We start from the raw sequence: 22,828 nt of genomic DNA, 5'->3' as shown, positions 1-22,828 counted from the left end.
GGGACTCAGCAGCCCCTGCAGAGCCCTTCCCTGGGGACATCTGGTGGCAGGGCTGGTCCCTGGGCATCCTACAGCTCCATGGGGCTGCTGTGGAGCTGGCAGGTGTCTGTTGGGCATTTATTCCTTACTGCAGCCCTGTTTGCCTTGGGCTTTCTCTCCTGGTTTGAGTGCTTGTGCAGGAGCAGGTCCCTGTCCCCTCAGTCCCTGACAGGGAGGGTCACAGATTTCGTTCTAACGGGTCAAACCAGGCCTGGGGAGCTGTTCCTCCCCTACAGGACGAGCCAAGTGGTGCCAGAGTGAGGAGCTCTGCAGCTCCTCTGCTCGGTGGGATGGACAAAGCCCCCTGCTCCTCCCTTCTGGGCTGGGCTGGAGCCCCCCAGCCCATGGAACCCCCTCCTGCAGGGATATGTCTGTACAATCCATGGAGCTTTTCTGTGGCGCTGTCATGGAACCAGATCCACACAAGTGCTCTGAAAACTGCAGGAGTGGAGGGACTTAAGGGACAGAGGGGCTCCAGTGGAGATGTTTGATCCTTTCCTCAGATCCAGTGATGTTTTGATGGAAACCCAGAATGGTTTGGGTGGGAAGGGATCCTAGAGCTCCTCTCATTCCATGGCAGGGACATCTTCCACTGTCCCAGGCTGCTACCAATGTCCAGGCTGGCCTTGGGCACTGCCAGGGATCCAGGGGCAGCCACAGCTGCTCTGGGCACCCTGTGCCAGGGCCTGCCCACCCTCACAGAGAACAATTCCTAATTCCCAACATCCCATCTATCCCTGCCCTCTGGCAGTGGGAGCCATTCCCTGTGTCCTGTCCCTCCATCCCTTGTCCCCAGTCCCTCTCCAGCTCTTCTGGAGCCCCCTCAGGCTCTGGAAGTGGCTCTGAGCTCTCCCTGGAGCTTCTCCTCTCCAGCCTGGCTCCAGAGGTGTCCCAGACCTGGCAGGAGCTCTGTGCTCTCCTGGCTTCACTCCCACAGTCCCACATCCTCCCTGGCAGTGGGGGCAGCTGTTCCTCTCCTCCCAGAAGTCACTGGAGCTGTCTATAATTAAAACTCTTTTCCAAGGCCAAAGTTTTGTGCCAGACTTCCCCTGACTGATCTGTAATTAGGGAGAAATTCTCTGCCTCGTGCTGGGCGAGGGGTCAGGCTGCTGAGGAGGCTCTGACCTCCCAGTCCTTGAAACCGAGAGCCTTGTCTGGGGAATCTCCTGAGGCTGGAGCTGTTCCTGCTCCTCCTCTGCCTCACCCCAGGGCACAGCCTTGCCCAGCCCGTGCCAGCCCTGCCAGGCTGAGGTGGGCACGGCAATGACCCAGTCCGGGCCGGCCAGCACCGCAGGGAGCTGCTGGAGAATAAAAATAAAAATAATAAGAATAAAAATAAACAGCATTGTGTGTGCTCGGGGCCCCGAGCTGCAAACCCAGCTCATTAACTTTAAATATCTCACCTCGCTGCTCGCTGGAGGTCACGCTCGGCAGGAGCAGCGCGGTGCTCATCAGCTCCCAGCGCACATCCTCATCCTCATCCTCACCCCGGCCGGGGCCACGCGGGGAACTTCCCGAGACCTGATTATCCTGAGAATGGCCAGAGAAAGGCTCATTCAGGGAGCAATCAGTGAGCATTATCCAGCCAATTCCATATACAAGGCTCTGAAAACCCGGGCGAAGTCCGTTCTGCCCGGGGGTGGAGGTGATGAAATTCAGGAATGTTTCCCCTCTCATTTCCCTTCTCCCCCTCTCTCATTTTCCTTTCCCCTCTCTCATTTCCAGGAACGTTTCCCCCCTCTCATTTCCAGGCATCTTTTCACCCTCTTATTTTCCTTCCCCCCCCTCTCATTTCCTTTCTCCCTCCCTCATTTTCATTATCCCTCCTCTCATTTCCCTTTTCCCCCCTCTCATTTCCAGGCATCTTTCCCCATTCTCATTTTCTTCCCCTCCCCCCTCTCATTTCCCTTCCCCCCCTCTCTTTTCCAGGAATGTTTTCCCCCTCTCATTTCCCTTTCCCCCTCTCATTTCTCTTTCTCCCTCTCTCATGTCCAGAAATGTTTTCCCCCTCTCATTTTCCTTTATCCCTCTCATTTCCCTTTTTCCTCTCTCATTTCCCTTTCCCCTCTCTCATTTCCCTTTTCCCCCTCTCACTTCCCTTTCACCCTCTCTCATTTCCAGAAATGTTTTCTCCCTCTCATTCCCTTTTCCCCTTCTAATTTCCCTTCTCCCCCTCTCATTTCCCTTTCCCCCCTCTCATTTCCAGGCATCTTTCCCTCCTCTCATTTCCCTTTTCCCCCCCTCCCATTTAATTTCCCCCCTCTCATTTCCAGAAATGTTTTCCCCCTCTCATTTCCCTTTTCCCCCTCTCATTTCCAGCCACCTTTTCCCTCTCCACTTCTCCTCTCTAGCTCTTTCTCCAGATTTAATTCCATCCTCCAAAGGAGCAGCTGGGACAGGAGAGGTTTGCGGAGTCGGGGGTCTCTCCTGAGGGCTGAGGGTGGGACAATCCCATGGGAATGGGGTGGGATGGGGTCACTCCTGCTCCTCTGAGCATTCCCTTTTTCCCTCAAAGCTCGGGCAGGAGTTCCCAGGAGCTGCTGCTGCTCCCTGGGATGAGGGGATTTGGAGCCCTGCTCTCCCTGCCTGGCATTTCCAGCCTGGGCAGATTTCTGAGGGTGGATCCTGTGGGATCAGGAGAAGGTGGGATGGGCTCAGGGGGTGGTTTGGGTGCACCTGGGGCTGTTTGGGGCTGCTGGTGCCCTGGCAAGGTGACTGCACAGCTCTGGCTCTGGTTCCTGCTGCCCATCCCAGCAGATCCAGCTTCCCCTGCTCCCCATAGTGAAGGGCTGAGGGAAAATGAAATCCTTTGTCTGAGCTCACAGCTTAGGGAGAGGGTGGGAATTCTCTGTGCTCAGCTCTCACAAACCAGTGCAGAACCAGCAGGAGCAGCTGGAACCTCTCAGTGCTGGAGATGTGGGATCAGAACCTGAAGGAGAATTGGTGTTGAAGGGAAGTGGCTTAGGGAGTAAATCCCTTTCCAAAGGGCTGCAGGCTCTTTCATCTCCCCTGAGATGGTGTCCAACCCCCACTCTGCTCCCTGGAGGGCAGTGGTGCTTTCCCAGTCCCCTCCAGGTGTTCAGTCATTGATGATTTTCTTTTTCCTGTGTCCCCTCTCCTCTGCACAGCTCCTGACAGGAGGGGACAGCCGGGGGGGTCGGGCTGTGCTCCAGGGAACAGGGACAGGAGCAGAGGGAACGGCCTCAGGCTGGGCCAGGGCAGCTCAGGGGGGTTTTGGGAACATTTCTTTACTGGAAGGATGGTCAGACATTCCTGGAAATGTTCCAAAACTGTGTGGATGTGTTCACTTCCATTTCTTCACTGGAAGGGTGGTCAGGCATCTCTGGAAATGTTCAGAATCTGTGTGGATGTGGCTCTTGGGGACAGGCATCAGTAGTGGCCTTGGCAGTCCTGGAGGAAGGTTGGACTTGGTGATCCTGGAGGTCAGTTCCAATCTCAATGATTCCATGATTTTGTGGTCCCACAGGTTTATTTAGAAGGCCCAATGAACATTTTGCAGAGGTGTAGACATCCCTTCCTTGAGTCACTCAGGTCCAAAGCAAACCTCCCTGGGCTGCAAGGTCTGGAAAATCCCCTGGATTCCCAGCTCCTCACTGCTCTTTGCTGCTGCTCCATCATCCTGGGTGCCCTTGGAATCAAAGAGCCCCAGTGGTTTGGGGTGGAAGGGACCTTAGAGATGATCCAGCACCAGCCCTGCCATCTCCACACTGGGCGCAAGGGTGTTGGATGTGCCATGGAAGCCCAGGATTCCCTGCTGGAGCTCTGTGGAGCTCTGGGAGTGGCCAGACTGAGCTCACACATGGCAAATGTTGATGCTGGGGTTCCTCACGCTGGAATTATCCCCAGGCTCTCTCTGCACCCCATGGATGAGCAGTGAGGGGGAGCTTTGGCAAGTCCCTGCTGGCCACACGAGGTCTGTGGCACTGGGAAGGTTCCCAGAGAACCCAGAGGTGTTGCTTGGGGCCTTCAGCATCCTCTTCCCACAATGGGACAATGAGCCAGGCTCACCAGTGCCATGCCTTGTTATTGTCACACTTCCCTGGATCCTGCAGGGAGCAAAGGTCTGTGGGCACCTGGAGCTCTTCTCACCCAGCTGAGGGCCTGGGCATGATGAGCTGATCTGATTTGGCTCTGCTGGGGGGGCCAGAGAGGTTCTGAGTCATTGTTTGAGTCATGAGGCTCAGCCTCAGCGCTGGTGCCCCCGGTGACTCGGTGACATTAATGCCAGGATTAACACGGAGCTTTACAGGGAGGAGAATGTGAGGGCACTGCTGGGAGGGAATCAAGGAGTGCTTTAGGTGGCTTTAAACCAGAGCTTAAGCTCAGCTCAGGTGTTCTGCAGAGATCACCCACACAGGCAGTGACCCATCCCTTGGCCCAAGGACCTCAGGGATGGGGTGGAACCTGCCTGGAACCCCTCTGTGCTCACCCCCTTTGCCACCTGCCAGCCTGCCCTGTTCCAGCAGCCCCTCACCCCCATTCCCAGGGTTTCCATGTCCCAATAGACCCCTCACCCCCATTCCCAGGGTTTCCATGTCCCAATAGACCCCTCACCCCCATTCCCAGGGTTTCCATATCCCAATAGACCCCTCACCACCATTCCCAGGGGTTTGCCTTTTCCAGGAACCCCTCACCCCCATTCCCAGGGTTTCCACGTCCCAATAGACCCCTCACCCCCATTCCCAGGGTTCCCCTGTCCCAGCAGACCCCACCCCACTGTGCCCCTAGGTTTCCCTGACCTCCCAGTTTGTAAATAAGCTCTGGAAATGTGTGAGTGCCTTGGAATCATGGAATCATTAAGCTGGAACAGAGCTCTGAAACCCCCAGGTGCAGCCATTAACCCATCGCTGCCCGGTCCCATGGAATCATTTCCCTTCCTCAGTCAGGGAGCTCAGCCCGAGCAGGGTTTATAAATCTGTGTTTGTGCCAGGGAGCAGGGAGAGGAGGGAGCTGGCCCGGACCAGGGAGCACATCCTGCTCTCCCTGGCTGCAGCTGTCCTGCTGTGCCCCTCCAGCCCTCCCAGGGGTTCTCATCCTGTGGGATGAGCTGTGCTCAGGCCTCAGTGGGAGCCTGGAGGCAGAGGAGGGGAGGATGTGACCAGCACACATCTCACAGGGGGACTGGGGTCCTGTGAGCCCTGCTGGGGTCAGGGATTGTGGGAGAACAGGCAGCACATGAGCTCCCACCCAGTCTTTTTTCTCCCCATCCTTAAACCAACTCTAAGTTAATTTGTGGATAATCCACTCATGGCTCAGAATCCCAAGGACCCTGGGGAGAGCAGCACATCTGCAGCACAGGGATGGGAGGGTTGGATTTGATTCCAGCGCTGGTGCGAGGCCATGGGGAGGAGCAGGAGGGCGAGCTGGGCAGCTCCTGCCTGTGCCAAACCCAAATTTCACACTGTGCTCCCAGGATGGGATTTGAAAACCAGGCTGTGGTGGTGCCCGGGCTGTGCAGAGCAGCCCCGTGCAGGTTTTGGTGTTGGTTTTTATAACATTTCTCTCGTGGCTGTCAAAAGGAATTTTCAGACAAACCCGTGATTTCTCTCTGTTGATGAAATGATGCTGCAGTCTCCTGAGGTGCTGATGGCAGGGAAGGTTTGTTTTCTGCAGCTTCACATGAATGTTAAAGGGATATTTCTACCAGGCAAAAGTAGGGTGTAGCTGCCTTGCTAGTTAAGAGTTTTAATTGAAAAAGCAGTCAATAAGGGGATAATGCATTTTTCAATGGCATCTTTCTTTGGAGGCTGTGGAAGATGCTCTCATTAAGCTGACAATTAAAGCCTGTGAAGTTAGTGATGATCCCTGGCAGAGGCACAGGGAAGTCACGAGCGAGGGGCTGCCCGAACTCTTGCACAAAGTCAGAGCCCAGCAGTCCTTCTCTCTGGAATCACGTGTGGGACCGAGTCCTGCGTCTGACATTGGAGAGACCCGAACCGAGTAACTCCGTGCTCGGGGTCACACGAGCACAGGCCAAATGAATGCGGGGGCAGGTACCAGCACCTCTTTAAAATGCAAATTGTTTTCTTGCTAATCTGGCTAATTTAAAGAAATTAGCATCCCAAAGCATCCCGATTTGCATCCCAGCGCATGGATTCGCTGCTGTGGTGCCATCGGTGGAAATCACCGGGAGCCGCTGTCACCTTGTTCCCTTCCCCAGTGATCCGGCCGGGAAGGGACCATGCCGGGACCGATCCATCCGAGGGGCGCCGGGGGAACGCGTTTCCCCCTGCCCGGAAATGTTTTACAGAATGGCTCTCCAGGGGATGCGCTGCCCACCCCTTACCTCAATATGCCAACCCAGAAATGAGCCCGGTCCTGCAGAGCTCCGCAGCTGGGAGCGGCTTCAGCAGCGGGACCATGAGAGGATCCCTCCCATTTTACAGCATCCCTTGCAGAGCCTCACCCCAGGATGTTCCCCCCACCAGAAATCCCAAATCTCCTGGAGCCCGGAGATCCCAATTCGGCCCAGGGAGTGCTCGGGCTGTGCCGGTTTGTCTCGGTTTTGGGCTCAGTTTGTACCGGTTTTAGGCTCGGGCTGTGCCGGTTTTGTGCCCGGGCTGTGCTGATTTTGTGCCCGGGCTGTGCCGGTTTTGGGCTCGGGCTGTGGTTTTTCCCACGGCGTTTGTGCCAAGATAAGGGCACGGGAAATCGCAATCAGCTGCACGGCTGCTCAGATCGGCACACAGGAGTGTGATACGAGGCACAAATGTGATTGATAAGAAGCGCAGATGTGATCGATTAGAAGCACAGATGTGATTGATAAGAAGTGCAGATGTGATTGATAAAAAGCATAGATGTGATTGATAAGAACCGCAGGTGTGATAAGCGCAGATGTGGTTGATAAGAAGCACAGGTGTGATAAGAAGCACAGATGTCATTGATAAGAAGCACAGATGCACAGGTGTGATAAGAAGCACAGGTATGATAAGAAGCACAGATGTGATTGATCAGAAGTGCAGATGCACAGGTGTGTTAAGAAGCGCAGGTAGCAGTGGTGGCAGGGCTGGCACACGGCGCTGCCATGGGCACTGCCGGTGTTTCAGTCATGGCCCTGGCATTGATGTGCTGCAGCCTCACGGTCTGAGACACTTCTCACACCTGGGGACTGAACAGCAGCAGCTTCAGGGGGGGCTGGATGCGGTCACTTCCAGCTGAATGGGACTAAAACACACCCCCCACAAATCCTACCAGTGCTGGGAGCAGGTTTGATTTACCCAGCCCATCAGTTCATTAACATGGAGGAGGAGATGTCCGTGGCCTGATCAATGAAGGAGATTTTCCACAAGATTAGGTTAAGCATTCTCAGGAGATCTGGGCATTGAACTGCTCAGACAGACAGGGATTTTAAAGATCTTTCAGCAGGCATGAATATCCCTTTATTTTGTGGAGGAAAAAGTGACATTTGATACAATACTCCCTCCAAACAGCTCTTTATTTTGTGGAGGGAAAAGTGACATTTGATACAATACTCCCTCCAAACAGCCCCGTGCCTTGTTCAGAGAAGGAGCCACACTCAGCACTGCACCAGCTCGGCTCATTAGTGGCAGGACCTGTCACCTGTCCCTGCTGGTGGCACTGAGGCTGTGCCTGCACTGCCTGCTCTGCATGCCAGGCACACACGGATGCTGCTGGCAAGCTGGGCTGAAAAACCTGCTGGATCTGCAATGGCCTGGCCCCTGCTGGATCTGCCTGCTGGATCTGCAATGGCCTGGCCCCTGCTCTGGATCTGCAGTGGCCTGGGCCCTGCTCTGCCTGCCCTCCCTTGCTCTGGAGCCTGGGGCTGGCCCTGTAAATCATTTGCACAACCTGAGAGGGAGAGCCCTGGCTGTGCTGCTGGCTCCTGTCCCCCTGCCAAAATGGCTTTTTGGGAGCTGCCTCTGGACTCTCTGGCACTGGGGAATGACTTGTTCCCCTCAGTGCACGGCCTGATTCTATCCTTGGGGCCACCTGGGACATAACAGGGGCCATTCCCTGGCACAGCAAAGGATTTGGGTCTGTGGGCACCAGGAAGCTGCTGTGGAGGTTTCCCAAGGTGTGGGGGATCCTGATGCGCAGCAGGTCCAGCAGGGCATGTTGGGCTTGAAGGTGTAATTAATTTATAATAATGAGGGTGGTGAGGCCCTGGCACAGATTTCCAGAGCAGCAGTGGCCCTGAATCCCTGGCAGTGCCCAAGGGCAGGCTGGAGGCCCTTGGAGTACCCTGGGATAGTGGAAAGTGTCCCTATTCACATCAGCGTGTCGGACTATATGGCCTCTAAAACTCCCTTCAACCCAACCTTCTCTCTGATTTCTGAGTCTCTGATCTTTTCCTCTCATTCCAGGGGATGGCCAGGTGGATTTTGATGAATTTATGACCATTCTGGGACCTAAGCTGGTGTCGTCAGAGGGCAGGGATGGCTTCCTGGGGAACACAATAGACAGCATATTCTGGCAGGTAAGTCAGTATTGCCTGAATTTCTGCTCTTAGCAGCTTCCAGAGTGGATTTGTTGAGGAGCACTGGAAGTTTTACTGAGTGGAAATGACTGTGGAAAGGGTGTTGAGGTCCATCATGCTGGGGGCTGTGGGAGAACATCCCATGTTGGGGGAGAGAATTGTGTCCAGCCAAGCCCTGTGTTCCTGTGGATGGATGCAGCTGGACACAGCAGCACCCCAAGACTCGTGCAGCACCTTTGGGACTCTGGGATTTACTTCTGGAAGGAAAAGCATTTTTCTCCAGCAATCTTTTGAGTTGGGAACCTTGAAGCCACCCAGCTACTCCCAGAAGTGTGTCCCTGTCCAGTGTCCCTTGGCTGTGGCAGGGGTTGTTCCACACAGAGGTGTCTTGGTTTGGAAAGACAGGAGTCTGCTAAGGAAGGCAGGAGCCTCCCCTGAAATGGAGAATGTTAAACCCTTCCCCACCCCTCCCAATTGCTATAAATTTTAAATTAAGGAGCTCTCAGGCAAAAAATATGGGAGCAGGAAATAACAGTTCTTTAATAAGGAAAAGGAAAAAATTAAAAGGACAAAATAAACAATGCAGTACACTAGAACAACACTGCCAGAGTCAGAACCCAACCTGACACCCTGTGGGTCAGGGTGTTGCTGGCAGTCCCATTGGAATTGTGGCTCAGCCCTCCTGCAGTGTCAGGGGTGGTTCTGCTGGAGCAGGGATCCTGTAGAGAAGGATGGATTCTTCCTCTGAAGATCCAGTGGGAGAAGAGGCAGCTGCTGTTCCTCTGGGAAATCCAGTGGAGAAGCTGTGCTGGTGTCTCAAAACCTCTGGATTATATCTGGGTAGGAATGCTTGGCTCCTCCCTCTGGGCTCACATCTCCCAATGGGATGCTGTAGTTCTTATCAGCCATGCAGTGACATTCAATAGCTGTTAGCAGCAGATGCCCCCTCCTGAGGGAGCAGTGATTGTGGTCACTCAGAGAGAGAGATAAGGCAAACTGCCCACTTGACAAAGGTAACCTGCCATACAGATGGTAATGGAAAACATCTTGCATTGCAATCTGGAACAAGAGGGAATGTGCTGGCCAGGTCAGGTCCCACTGGGATTTCTGAATTTAGGGATGAGCACTCTGTATTCTGCCAGAGAAAGTTTTGCCCCAGGTGCTGGCCTGGAGTGGTTTGGTCCTGCTGGTCCCAGGCACTGGAAGGAGACACATCCAGCACTGGGAGCTGCTTTTGGCCTGCCCTTGAGTGAGACTTTAAACAGAGCTGGAGCTTCCAGGAAAAGCAGTCCAGGCTGTTATGGCAGGATGAAAAATCCTCCAAAACACAGAGCTGCACGTTTGCTGCCAATGGTTCAAATGTGTGGCTTCCTGTGGGATTCCAGCTCCTTTCACTGACCATCCCACAACCCTGGCCTGCTGAGAAACTTTGGCTGTTCTCAAGTTTAATGAAGCAAAAGAGCCAAAGCTGGAAATGAGATTTTCTGCCTTCTTTTACAACCCTCCAGCCCTGTCCAGACTGAATTGGGTGGAGCTTTGGAAGAGTATTTTAAAAGGCTTTTAAAAACTTGTTCCTGGCCTTCTGGCACGGGCCAGGAATAACCCTGAAAATCCTGCTCTGGATTCCAGGATTTGGTTGTCAAAGCAGGAGTTTGGTGCTGGTGAAGCCCCCATGGTTTGTGATGCATCTGGGGGGAGTAAATGGCACCAGGAGGAGTAGGACTGGGTGCCAGGAATGTTTTAGTGCCTCCATTGCTCCTTGTGAGCCTCATCCCAGGCTGGGAGGGAGCCCCATCCCATCCCATGGAGCCACTGGCACCTTCCTGAATTCCAGTTCCTCAGGAGCTGCTCAAGAAGCAAAAATCCTGGTGGGAAAATCAGGTTTGTGAGCTGAGCTCTTGGATGGGGAGCAGAGAATTCTGGAGCCTTGCTGAGAATTCCGCTCACAGTTTAACCCACTGCTTTTAGTGACACTCCCACCCCTGCAAATGCCTGGAATGAGGCTGGGAGACTGGATTGTGCCTGGATTTAGGGCAGTGGGTTCCTGGGATCAGCTTCCACAGGGACATGGCTCTGGTGCCTCCCTGGCTGTGATGGGACAGGGAAAAGGGAGCAGAGGCTCCAGGGGGGAGCCCTGGGTGGGCAGGGACAGCCCCAGGGGCTCCTTCAGGCAGCAAAGCTCTGACTGTGTTTCACCAGTGCTCCATGGCCTTGGAGAACAGCAGTTATGGGCTTTGCCACCTCTTTACTCAGCACTTCCCTGGATTTCTGAGCCCTTGAAGATCTCTGGTTGCTTTTCCTCTGGGGGGTAGAGTACAATGTCTCTGCAGCTTTTTCCCAAAGAAAAAAATCATGGAAGTGTCATTCAGGGAACAGGTTCTCTTTGCCCATTGCTCCCTGGCTTTACCCAATCCCTCTGCAGGGCCATCAGTCACCTCATCCCTGAGCATTTCTGCCTCTGCAGCATCTCCAGTGGGACTCCTGATGGGGAGCCAAGCCTTTGTGGGAACCAGGGCTTGGCTGTGTTCCCCATTTCCCCTGATGTTTTTCCACATTTTCTGGAGTGAGTGGCAGGGGCTGAGCCCGGGTTGCTGACAGAGCCCTTCAGCCCTGCAGCCATTCCCAAGGAAGGATTTTAAGGAGGGAGTGGTGCCCACAAGGCTGTGCCCGTGCCCAGAGATGGGAGGCAAGGATGGGACAAAAGGGACACCTGGCTGGGCAGTGCCACCATGAAACCTCACCCAAAGCTTCTTCAATCATTCCCAAGGGAGAGAGGAACCATGTGGGCATCCCAAAAGTGCCTTCCCTCCCCATCCCAGCAGCTGCCCTCCAGCTCTCCCCATGCTGGGATGTCTTTGCCAAGCTCATTTCTAAGGGCAAAGACCTCCAGGCTCCAGGGTTAAACACTTCCTTGGGGATGGAATGTGGAGGAGCTCCTGGCCTTGGGGCCCAGAGGGAATAACAGCCCTGGATGAGAGGTTTTGAATGGAAGGAACCTTTCTGGGGTGGTTGAAATGCTTTGGGAGGTCAGGACAAGTGGCATTGTTGAACAACAGGGCCACATCTGCATCGGGGGCAGGGGAAATTCTGTGCCCACAGCTCTGATGAGGTGATTTGGAAAAGCCAAATTATCGAGTACACTTTGTACCTGACCAGCTGAGAGCCAAAGTGCTGCCTGATTGATTTCCCCCTTTTTCCCTTTGCTGTGTGCACACGTAGGCTGCAGGGAATTTCAGGCAGGATATCTGGGCCTTTGTGTGGTGTGAGGGGACAGGGGAGGCTGCAGAGAATTTCAGGCTGGTTATCTGGGGCTTTGTGTGGTGTGAGAGGATAGGGGGGCTTCAGGGAATTTCAGGCAGGTTATCTGGGGGTGGCATCGGGGGACAGGAGAGGCTGCAGGGAATTCCAGGAGGACATCTGGGGCTTTGTCTGGTGTGAGGGGACAGGGCTGGATCATCCCCTCAGCCACGGTGCCTGTGCATGCCATCAGGAGCAGCCTGGGCATTTGGGGATAAACAAAGCTTCTTTGCAGGAGCAAGAGCAGCAGAATTCCAACAGGGAGATGCTGCCCAGAGCTCTCATTTCTCACTGCTGGGATGTCCCTGCAGGTTTTGGAAGGCAGGTCCTATGTGATAATTTACTTGTGGGCAATTTTGGAAGGAAATTGAGACAGGACCTCTGAGCTGTTTTTGATGATGAGGTTTATTTTCTTAACTTCTACATGGGCAGGAAGGGTGAGTTCAGCTCACATCTTCACTGCATGGTTCACAAGGTCACAAGACCCTTAGTTGCAGAACTTTTTAAGGAGTTATTGACCAATAAAACACTGCCAACAAGGATATTTATGTTTTTGACCCAATCCTTAAATATTTCATTTTATGGACTCATGCTACAGTGTAAACTTTCTTAGCCAATCATGTTATGACACACAAACCTACAGTGCTGCATGCTAAACTCCTTCTTTACCTCTGTAGCTACTTTTATTTTGTTCTATATCTTAAACTCTAAAACTCTAAACTTTCCTCTACTTAGCTTAATGTGTCTTTGCTTTAAACTACAAATCCACATTCTCGCTTCCAGCACCTAAGTTTGGAAGCCTTTTCAAGGTCTCAGATCAAATTCTGTGTTTACTCCTAAACTTTGGATTACAGGCCCAAAGTTCTGAGAGTTCCCTGAATTTCATATTCCACCAGTTCTGCACAGGGAATGGCGCAGCAGCTGTTTGTGCTCTCTGGGTTTGGGGGAACCTTTTCCTTTCTCCAGGCTCTCACAGACTTTTGCTTGGGAGAGGGATATCCTGGGGTTTGTGATCCTTGGTGGGTGAGGAGGAATGACCAAAAATCCAACAGCACTCCTGTGCAAGGAGGGAGGGATGTGCAGGGACAGCAGGGACTGCAGGGATGGGCCAGGGACAGCAGGGACAGGCAAGAGACAGGCCAGGGACAGGCCAAGGACAGGCAGGGACAGGCCAAGGACAGGCAGGGACAGACAGGTTCAGCAGGGACAGGCCAGGGACAGCAGGGAGAGCAGGGATGCGCCAGGGCCATCAGGGACAGGCCAGGGACAGGCAGGGATGTGCAGAGACAGGCAGGGACAGCAGGGATGGGCCAGGGACATCAGGGACAGGCCAGGGACAGGCAAGAGACAGGCCAGGGACAGGCCAAGGACAGGCAGGGACAGACAGGTTCAGCAGGGACAGGCCAGGGACAGCAGGGAGAGCAGGGACAGGCCAGGGATGTGCAGGGACAGCATGGACAGGCCAGGGACAGCAGGGATGTGCAGAGACAGGCAGGGACAGCAGGGCCGGGCCAGGACAGGCCAGGGACAGCAGGGATGAGCCAGGGACAGGCTGGGATGTGCAGGGACAGCAGAGACAGGCAGGGACAGGCCATGGACAGGCAGGAACAGGGAGGGACAGCAGGGGCAGGCCAGGGGCAGCTGGAACTCCTGACTCTGAGCTGCACCCCCAGCACAGGCCCCAAAGGACACTTTGATCCCTGGAAAACGGAGCAGGGCCCACATCCAGCTGTGAGGGTGCATTTGGGGCTGGCTGGAGAGGGAATTCAGCGAGAGGATGGGGGATCGGCGCTGGCTGGGGACACGGGACAGCAGAGAGACACGGCTGGGATGGGACACGGGACAGCAGAGAGACACGGCTAGGATGGGACGCGGAGGTTCCCCTCCGATCCCAGCCCCGAGGTTTCAGGTTTCCTGCTCTGCCCGTGCAGCTGGGAATGCAGGAGAGTCCCAGGGGACCCATGAGGGCTCTCCTGATCTGGTCAATCAATGAGTGCCTTAATAGAGTGAAATGAAGGGGAAAATGTGAGGGAATGGCCGTGGCACAGGACAGGGCAGGGAGGGAGGGGGAGGGAGAGGAGGTGAGGGAGCAGGAATGAGGGAGAAGGGAGTGAGGGAGAGGGAGGGAGGGAACAGGGAATGAGGGAACAGGGTGAGGGGCTGTGTTGGGGCTGTCTCTGAAGACAGTTTTTCCTGGAGAAGGATTTTCCTTTATGGAGTTTCAGAGATAAACCTGCTGCAGTTGCTTCCCGTGTGTGAGTTCCTCCTGCTGTCCCTGCAGAGGAGTTAATCTGATGATAGCAAATGAGCCTTGCTGCAGAGGAATCCTTTGTGTCTGCGTCCAATTTGATGTGGGAACAGCTCCAGATGCCTCTCTGGGGTCAGCCCTTCCTCCCTCTCCTCCTCCTCCTCCTCCTGAGGCAGTGCAGCCCCTCAGGGCAGGTGCAGGATGTTGTAAAACCACAGGATGGGACATTTTACATCTTGCAGCAGAATTTTTTTTGCTGGTGCTGAGCTGCTCTGCTGCAAAAACCTCGATTCCTGGATTTCAGGAGCTGCTGTGTCAGCTTTTAAAAGAACCTTCTCAAATCGACTGCTGGGGAGGAAGACAGGTGAGAGATTGGGAAGGAATTCTTTATTCAGAGGGTGCTGAGGTCCTGGCACAGGGTGCCCAGAGCAGCTGGGGCTGCCCCTGGATCCCTGGCAGTGCCCAAGGCCAGGCTGGACAGGGCTGGGAGCAGCCTGGGACAGTGGGAGGTGTCCCTGCCATGGCAGGGGGTAATGAGATGAGCTTTAAGATCCCTCCAAGCCAATCCATTCCACATCTCCATGATGCACAAATCCTGTGCTCTCCCTCTGGGTGGCTGCTCTGGGGTTTAAATCAGGAAATGCAGCTGAAAGTCTGGGTGGAAATTGTATGGGTGGCGACAAAGATGGAGAACTGCGGCTGGTCCATGGCACCAGGAACAGCTCCCCAAATCCTCTTCCACCAAATGAGTGCTTCCCTCATTCTGGGCAGCACTTTTTGGTTGTTGAACCTGAGATATCTTCAAATGATTTCCATGGAAAAATTTCTGTACATTTAAAATATCCACCATTTCTTGGGTTTTCCCAGCTGGAAAAGTAAAGGACAGGTTGGAAACCTTGGCACTGATTATCCTGCAAAAGCACTGCAAAGTGAACTGGGAGCCAAGGCAGAAACCTTTCTTGGGCACCCAGCTTGGTCATTGTGTTCACCAGTGCCCCTGACCTCAAGCATCCTGATCATATCCTAATTTCAGGAAGTAGATCTCCTGTGACAGCTTCTCCTGCAGTTTAGGTCGTAGTTTCCTCATATCCATATGTAAAAGGTGAGATTTTCCATGGGGAGGTTGCAGGTGGCTGGCATGAAGTTCATCCCAAAAAACCTGGACACTGCTTAGTGTCCTTTACCTCATCCCAAATATCCTGGGACACTCACAGAGTGTCCATGAGCTCATCCCAGATAACCTGGGGCACTCTCAGAGTGTCCCTTGGAGCTATCAGAGGGAAACAGACACTTCCAGGGTACAATTCAAGGGATCTGCTTTGGGCATCAGCCTCAGGAAGGGATAAATTGTGCTTCAGAAGTGCCATTTTTACTGCCTTTGGTACAAAAAATGTGGAGGGAAGTGGCTCAGGTGGAGCTTGACACAAAAGTGTCACCTTGTGGGTGCCAGCAAGGCTTTCAAGGCCTTTTTGGTGTAAGTTCCAGCCCTGTGGTGTGGTTATCAGTGGAAGGGGAGCGGTTCTGCTGCCCCACTGAGCCTCCCTTTGCTGCCAGGACATTTTGGCCCTGCTGCTCTCCGTGGATTTGTGGCAGCACAGGGAGAGCTGAGCCCGTGCAGGGATGAATCCATCTCCAGACACTGCTCCCTGTGCCAAGGTCTGTGTCCAGATGTGCTGGTACAGCTGGGGCAGATGTGAGCACTGCAGGGCTTCGTGCCCTGGCCCGTGGTGGCACAGTGTCCCTGTCATGCCCCTGGAGCCCTGGATGAATCCACCACAGCAATTCTGGCAGGCCTCATGTTCACCTGCCTGTGAAGGGACCTCCTTTCCACCACCACATTTTCCCTGCAACAAAATCCACCCTCCCAAACCTCCAGGCCAGAGTTTACAGCTGGAGATGGCAAGGTTTTGGAAGGAGCAAAGCAGGAGAAAAGCAGGATTTCCTTGCCCAGCTGTGGTTTTGAGCTTCAAGCAGCACATTTGGCCCTCAGAAATGCTCTGCAGCTTTGCTTCAGAGCCTGTTTCAAGCAGGCAGTTGGTATCCAAAGGGTTCCTGCCTGCTGGGTTCAGGATCTGGCTGCCCTGGAAGGTGTGACGGGGCTCTGTGCACCCTCTGCAGCACTCAGGGACACTTCCTCCAGCAGCTCTCATGGTCCAGAGGTTCTTCTTTCTGTGCCAGTTTATTTATAAACTCAGTCTGCAGCCCCAGGGCTTTTTTTGAGAGATTTTTTTTTTCTCTTGCCTGGTGTGTGACATAGGAATTGTGCTGTGGATTTCTCAGGGATTCGCTTGGAAGTGTCAGGAGCAGCCTGTAGGAAAGGTGAAAGTGTGGGAGCATTACCTGATCTCCCAGCATCATGGGGCTGGGAGAGGCTTCCTGGCTTTTTTCTGAGGGAATCAGAATCTCCAGCAGCCCTGAGGACCAGGATCCACCTTCAGGGCTGGTTTTCTTCGAATTGGAATAATTTTTTATTTTGAAAAGCCTCTTTGGGTGGTGGAGCAGAAGTGATGAGTTTCAGGCAGGGGACTTTCAGGGCAAATCCCAAATCCCCTCACTCCCAGTGTCAGAAAGGAGTTTCTGCCAGAGAGGAGGCTCCACCCAGCCTTAAATCCCAATCCAGTTCTCAGGATCATCCATCCATCCATCCATCCATCCATCCATCCATCCATCCATCCATCCCTCATCCAGCCATCCATCTATTGCAGCAGCTCCAGTCCTGCATCATTTTGCCTTTGGCTTCCCTGGATTCTTCCCATTTCTGTAACAAAATTACCTCTCACTGCACTGCAGAAATTTTGTTGACAGAAATCTTAATTGACTCAAAGGAAAGTTTGATTTTCATGGAGATCTGAGATTGGCAACTTAAAACAGTTGGCCTGTTTATTTCTTCTTTTTTTATAAAAAATCCCCACTGTGAAATAAGAATCTACGCATTGCCCTGCCTCCAAGCTCTGGCATTCAGTGGAGTAAAAACATCAGGGAAACTGAACTAAGGCTTGAAAAAGAAGGAAAAGCAAGAAAATAGACACTGCATCGTTCATAAACAAGCAGAAACCTCGAGGCATTTGCAACAAAGAAATGTGTTAGGAAGAAAATGACCTTTTCTGTGAAAGAAAAATCTAAAAAAACTAAATTACCTGCTTGGAAAAAAATATCTAAAAGAAAGAAGAAAGACCTTTGGAAAAATGTAAATGAAGAAGCTGCAAAGATCCCAGTGCTGGGGGTGAGGGGAGGAAAGGCCTGCAGGGAATCCCTGCAGCCCAGCAGGTAACTCCCATTTCCCAGTGTGTATCCCAGATTTCAGGTGCACCTGGAACCTCGCACCAAAGCCCTGGCACAGGGTGCCCAGAGCAGCTGTGGCTGCCCCTGGATCCCTGGCAGTGCCCAAGGCCAGGCTGGACAGGGCTTGGAGCAGCCTGGGACAGTGGGAGGTGTTGGGGGTGGAATGGGATGGCTTTGAAGGTCCCTTCCACCCCAAACCCTTCTGGGATTCTGAGAGAACCCCCTGGAGGTTCCAGGCCCTGAGTGAGCCCTGGGGGTTTGTGATGCTCTCTGGTGTCTCCTGAGCACAGCTCCTGCCAGGGCCACCTGGGGCTGGGCTTCTGCCCCTGCAGAGGCACCAGGAGCAGTTTGGAAGTGCCCATGGAGAAGGGAGGAACCCCCCAGCCTTGCCATCCCATCCAGCTGTAACCTGTGTGGGACAGCTGTGTCACCATTGGTGACCCTCACAGAGTCACCCAGCTCAGCTGTCCTGAGCTACTGCCAGGATGGGGATGTTCCTGTGGCCACCAGGGTGGAGATGATCCCTGCTGAGGAGGTGGAGATGGCCTGGGTGTCCTGCAGGCTCAGCTCCACCCTGCCCTGTCCCCCAGGCCCCTCTGCTGGCAGGAGATGGGACAGGGCTGGGCCCCCTCCCTCCCCTTCCTTTGGGACCTTGCCCTGATTTCTCCAGGCACTTGTGCCACCAGTGCTGCCGGTGGGATTCTGCTTCAGTTTGGAGGTTTTATTTCAGTTTGCGTTTTTTTGTCAGTAATTTCTGGGCTTTTGGGTGATGTGCAGGGACTGAGGGTGTTCGTGGTGCTGTGACCATCTCACATCACTGCACCAGTGCCAGGCAGATCCTTCCCAGGCTCTGAATTTATCAGCAAAATTCCCAGCAGATCTCTAATGCAGTTCTACCAAGTGAATGGAACAATGCAGATCTTCAAGAGAAATTCCTTGAAGATTTTTCTTTAAACACATTTACCACTTCACTCAGAACCCGTTCCTTTGTCTGGGTGTTTTCTGCACCATCATTTCTCTGTCTGAGGAGGTTTGGGGTTATTTTTGTGCTGACAAAGACAGAAATCTGCACTCTGAGGTGGCTGCAGCCTCCAGAGCCAGCAGTGCTGATGTGCTGTACAGATATTTGTTTTGTTATTTTTGCTGTTGAGTACACAACTCTATCAAGTGGTCATTAGAAAAAATGATTCTGTGATCCAATACATTTAGTCAGTTAAAAGAATGTAGCCACAGCAGGGGCCCAGAGTAACCTGAGGGAGCTGTGCAAGCATCCAATATTTGTGTGAGCTCTGTGGGAAGTGTTCAGAACTGATTTTTATCATTTTGGAGAGTGAATAAGTAGATCAGGCATAAGGGGAAGATCTCTGCCCACAATAAGGCTGCAGTTCCCTCCAGAGATGGATTTTAGTGTCCAAATTTCCTGCTCTGAGCAGAGCCAGCCCTTGGGATCACCCAGCAAGGTGGAGCTCATGAAGGGTTTGAGCAGGGAGTGGGAGCTGCTGCCTTCCCTGGGGAAGGGATGGGGGAATCATCCCTGACAGTGATCTGCATGTTTTTCATCTCCTGCCCCTGCTGGGGGCTGGTTCTGATGTTCCCCCGGGGTTCCCCTGCCCAGGGGATCATTATCAAACATGGCCCTGTCACAACTGCTCCCCTGTGCCCCTGCAGCTCCAGTGGCCTCACACTCGGGGAGTGACAGAGCAATACAGAGACAAAGGAAACTGAGAAATGATCCTCACTTCTAAAAATTTAAAAGGTTTATTAAAACCTTTTCAAAAATACAACAGAAGACTGAGTAGAGAAAATATTACAGTGCCTGGAGCAGAGGATTTTCCCCACCATGTGCTCACCCACACCATGGAGGTTTCACCTTTTAACCCTTTAGCTCCCCCAAAGTTCTGTCCACGGACTCCTCCTTCCCTGCCCAGTGCTGGAGATCCCTGCCTGACACCTTGATTGGAGCTCAGGGGCTGCCACAGGAACGAGTGACCCTCCCAAGTGTCCCCAACCCAGGCACCCCTGAGAACAGCACAAGCGGGGGTAAAACACAACTATAAATCTATAAAACTGCTCCTAACATTTGGATAATATTGTCTTTTAATTGTGAGAATCAACCATGGCACTGCTCATCTGTCACAAAACAAAAGGAGGCATTTAAAAGGAGCAGAGCTGTCAGGAAGGGAGCCAGGCTGGGTACAAGTGCCACATTCCAGGGATTTCAGGGGCTCTCATCCCTCTGAGGACAAATCCCTGAACCTCAGCTTCCCGGCACTTGTGTCCTTTGTATACAGACAATTGAGGCAATGTAAATATTTATTTTATGGCCAGCTGGTGTGTGGGTGCATGCTTTCACATGCATTATCCAGGATTAAAGTGCCAGAGGTCAGGGTTAGGTTTGATATTGGGCAGGAATTGTTCCCTGTGAGGGTGGGCAGGCCCTGGCACAGGGTGCCCAGAGCAGCTGCCCCTGGATCCCTGGCAGTGCCCAAGGCCAGGTTGGATGGGCTTGGAGCAGCCTGGGACAGTGGGAGGTGTCCCTGGATGGTACTGGATGGGCTTTAAGGTCCCTCCCATCCAAAACCATGCTGGGAATCCAGATTTAGGTTAAACTTGCCTATTTCCCAATGTTGGCTTCCTTTTGCTGTGTCAGCCCTGTCCTGGCATTTTGCAATGCCACATTTTTAACACAGAAGGAAAGCTCTGCTGAACTCATGCTCAAAACCCCCTGTGTGGATGTTCCTGCACCTCTTTTTCCTACTGCCATTCAAAAGTTCTCAATTTCAAGGGCATTTTCAGGGTAGAAGCAGATTTTATTATAATCACAGAATGAAATGAGGATGAAACCTCCCAGGAACTGCTGGTTCAGCTCAGGATAGGCGTGGAAAATAACCCCTCTTGTCCAGGATTGCTGTTTTGTGAACTTCCATAGAAGGACAACAAAGCCCTGTGAGGATGGAGGGAGTGGAGAGAAGCCTTCCCTCTGTCCTGCTGTCCCTGAGCCAGCTGAGCCCTTGTGACCTTCAGCCCCATCTAAGCTTTCTTCGACTTCCCATAGAATACAGGGGCTCAGTTTAAGCACTTGATCTGAGTTTAAACCTGATCTGGGGACAAACCTCATCGGGTCAGTGCTGGACATGGCCTAAAATTCTCCTAAACTGCTCCCAACCCTCTTTGGCAGGGCAAGGGGGGTGTCCTGGTACTCTGAGCCAAGCCTTTAGGTGTGATCTCAGCTTGTTGGAAAGATTCAGATTTAGATTTTAGGTTTGTGTTTTGGTTCACATCTTGATTCATGCTGGGCCTGGCATAGGCAGGGAAATGCCAGCATAAATCTCCCAAGATGAGGATCTTGGGAATGAAGGGACGAGCTGAGCCTGCTCTGTGTGTGCTGTGCTCCTTCCTCCTATGCTGAATTTGGGGTTTCATTTTGGGTAGGTGAATATCAGAGAATATTTACACTGATGATTGGGAATAACCAACACATTTTTGTGAATCCAATTCCCTTCAAGTTGTCCTCTGTTTTTACCCAAGTGGGCAATTTCCAAGCCTTTGATCAAAGGCTTGGAAATTGCTGTTACACTCAGAATTCCTGCCCTGTTTTTCCTGAATATGTGCCTGGTTTTCATCAGTGTGTTTGAAAATGTGTTTCACTCAGCAGTGACACAACACCCTCATTTATCTGGGCCTGTTTCTCAGCAAACAAATCAAATGGGGTTTCTCTTGTATCATTTGGAACAGAAAATGGAGCAGTGGGCCAAAGGAAAATGACTTTGAGGTGTTTGATGTGGGGTTTTGCATTTCTGTAGCTCAGAGCAGTTTGTCCTGAGTGCCCGTGGGGTTGTCACACGTGGCCAGGCTGGCACTGAAGTGCACTGAACTGGGGCAAGTGTCCCCAAGGCTGGGGACAGGCACATGCAAACCTGGATTGTAAAGGTACTTCCATAGCAGTACCCCACTACTGTGGCTTCCCACTGCCAGGGGGCAGGGCTGGATGGGATATTGGGAATGAGGAATTGTTCCCTGTGAGGGTGGGCAGGCCCTGGCACAGCTGGGGCTGCCCCTGGAGCCCTGGCAGTGCCCAAGGCCAGGCTGGGCAGGGCTGGGAGCAGCCTGGGACAGTGGGAGGGGTCCCTGGGTGGCACTGGGTGGGTTTTGAGGTCCTTCCCACCCCACCCATCCATGATCCTGGGGCTCACTCAGAACTTTCTGAATCCCTTTCTTCTCTGGCAGTGGTGATTTATTCTCCCTTCAAACCTCCCCTGTATCTCCCTGGCTTAAAGATTATCCTGATCCATGTCCTGAAGGATGAGCACTGCTCTGGCAACCTGGTCTGCTTTGCCCACCACCCCTCCCTCCCTGAGAGTGTTCATTATTCACAGAATCCCAGAATGGGTTGGGTTGGAGGCACCTTGGAGCCCACCCAGTGCCACCCCTGCCATGGCAGGGCCTCCTCCCACTGTCCCAGGCTGCTCCCAGCCCTGTCCAGCCTGGCCTTGGGCACTGCCAGGGATCCAGGGGCAGCCCCAGCTGCTCTGGGCACCCTGTGCCAGGGCCTGCCCACCCTCACAGGGAGGAATTTTGTTCCTTTCCCACAGCCAGGGCCCAGCAGGGCTCTGCCAGGGCCGGGGTAGGGAAGGAGCAATGGGAGAAGGAGCAGACACAGGGCTGGGGGCTCTCCCAGCTCTGAGGAATCCTCTCTTTTCCCCACCTGCATGGCTCTGGAGCCAGCTGAGCGCTGATTGCTGAGCAGGAATTAAATTAGGGCAGTTAAACCCCAATCCACCCCAGCCAGGCACACTCAGAGGAAACGTTTGGTAATCAGCATGGAGTGGCTGATTAAAGGCCATTAAAATGCACCAGGAATGATTCTAATCCTCTCTCCACTTCCAGCCCAGCTCCTTTCCGGGTGTTGGGTAATCAGTGCTGACTTTAGCGATCAGCCCTGACACAGTGCCCCTGCTCAGGCATGAAGCTGCTGCCCCATCTCACAGCACACGGGGAAAACAAGGCAAGAATAATCGGATTTATAGAAAACAAGGCCTGGAATTTGCAGGAGGAAACATCCTGGAAGTGTTCTGTCCTCCTCCAGGTGATAGTAAAATATTTTAAAATTATGAGAAACGCTGATCACTTGTTTTTTTTTAAATTTTAAAAGTTTAATAGTAATAAAATGGTTATGACAATAGTAATATAATTAGAGTAATAAAAATTTTGGACAATTTCAATTAGGGCAATATAAGACAATAAAAACAAAGAGTTAGGGACAGTTTGGGTACCTTTTCTGGGTAAAATAACCCCAAAAAGGACCCACATTGACAGAGGATTAACCCTTAAAAGCAACAGCCTGTTGCGTATTCATACACCTCATCCATGATGCATAAATTCCATTCAAACACAGGATTCTGTCTGGGCAGTGTCAGCTTCTTCCTCTGAATCCTGACGGTGTCTCAGGGCTGAGCAAGGCAGGAAGAAGTTCATTTCTTCTGATAATGGAGCAATAAATTCTC

General features: G+C 52.9%; 1 protein-coding gene across 6 annotated transcripts in view; it reads left to right on the top strand.

The window, feature by feature from the left end:
• Nucleotides 1–22,828, top strand: part of CALN1 (calneuron 1) — a 168,516-nt gene that overhangs the window by 102,833 nt on the left and 42,855 nt on the right. For all 6 annotated transcript variants that reach the window (XM_074557253.1, XM_074557254.1, XM_074557256.1 and 3 more), the window contains one exon: nt 8,385–8,497. In XM_074557253.1, coding sequence (XP_074413354.1) covers nt 8,385–8,497 — 113 coding nt within the window. The remainder of the gene's footprint in view (nt 1–8,384; nt 8,498–22,828) is intronic.

Source organism: Zonotrichia albicollis, chromosome 22, assembly GCF_047830755.1.
Source record: "Zonotrichia albicollis isolate bZonAlb1 chromosome 22, bZonAlb1.hap1, whole genome shotgun sequence".
Lineage (NCBI taxonomy): Eukaryota > Metazoa > Chordata > Aves > Passeriformes > Passerellidae > Zonotrichia > Zonotrichia albicollis.
The sequence above is the reverse complement of the archived record's forward strand: the minus strand, read 5'-3'. Positions and strand labels throughout refer to the sequence as shown.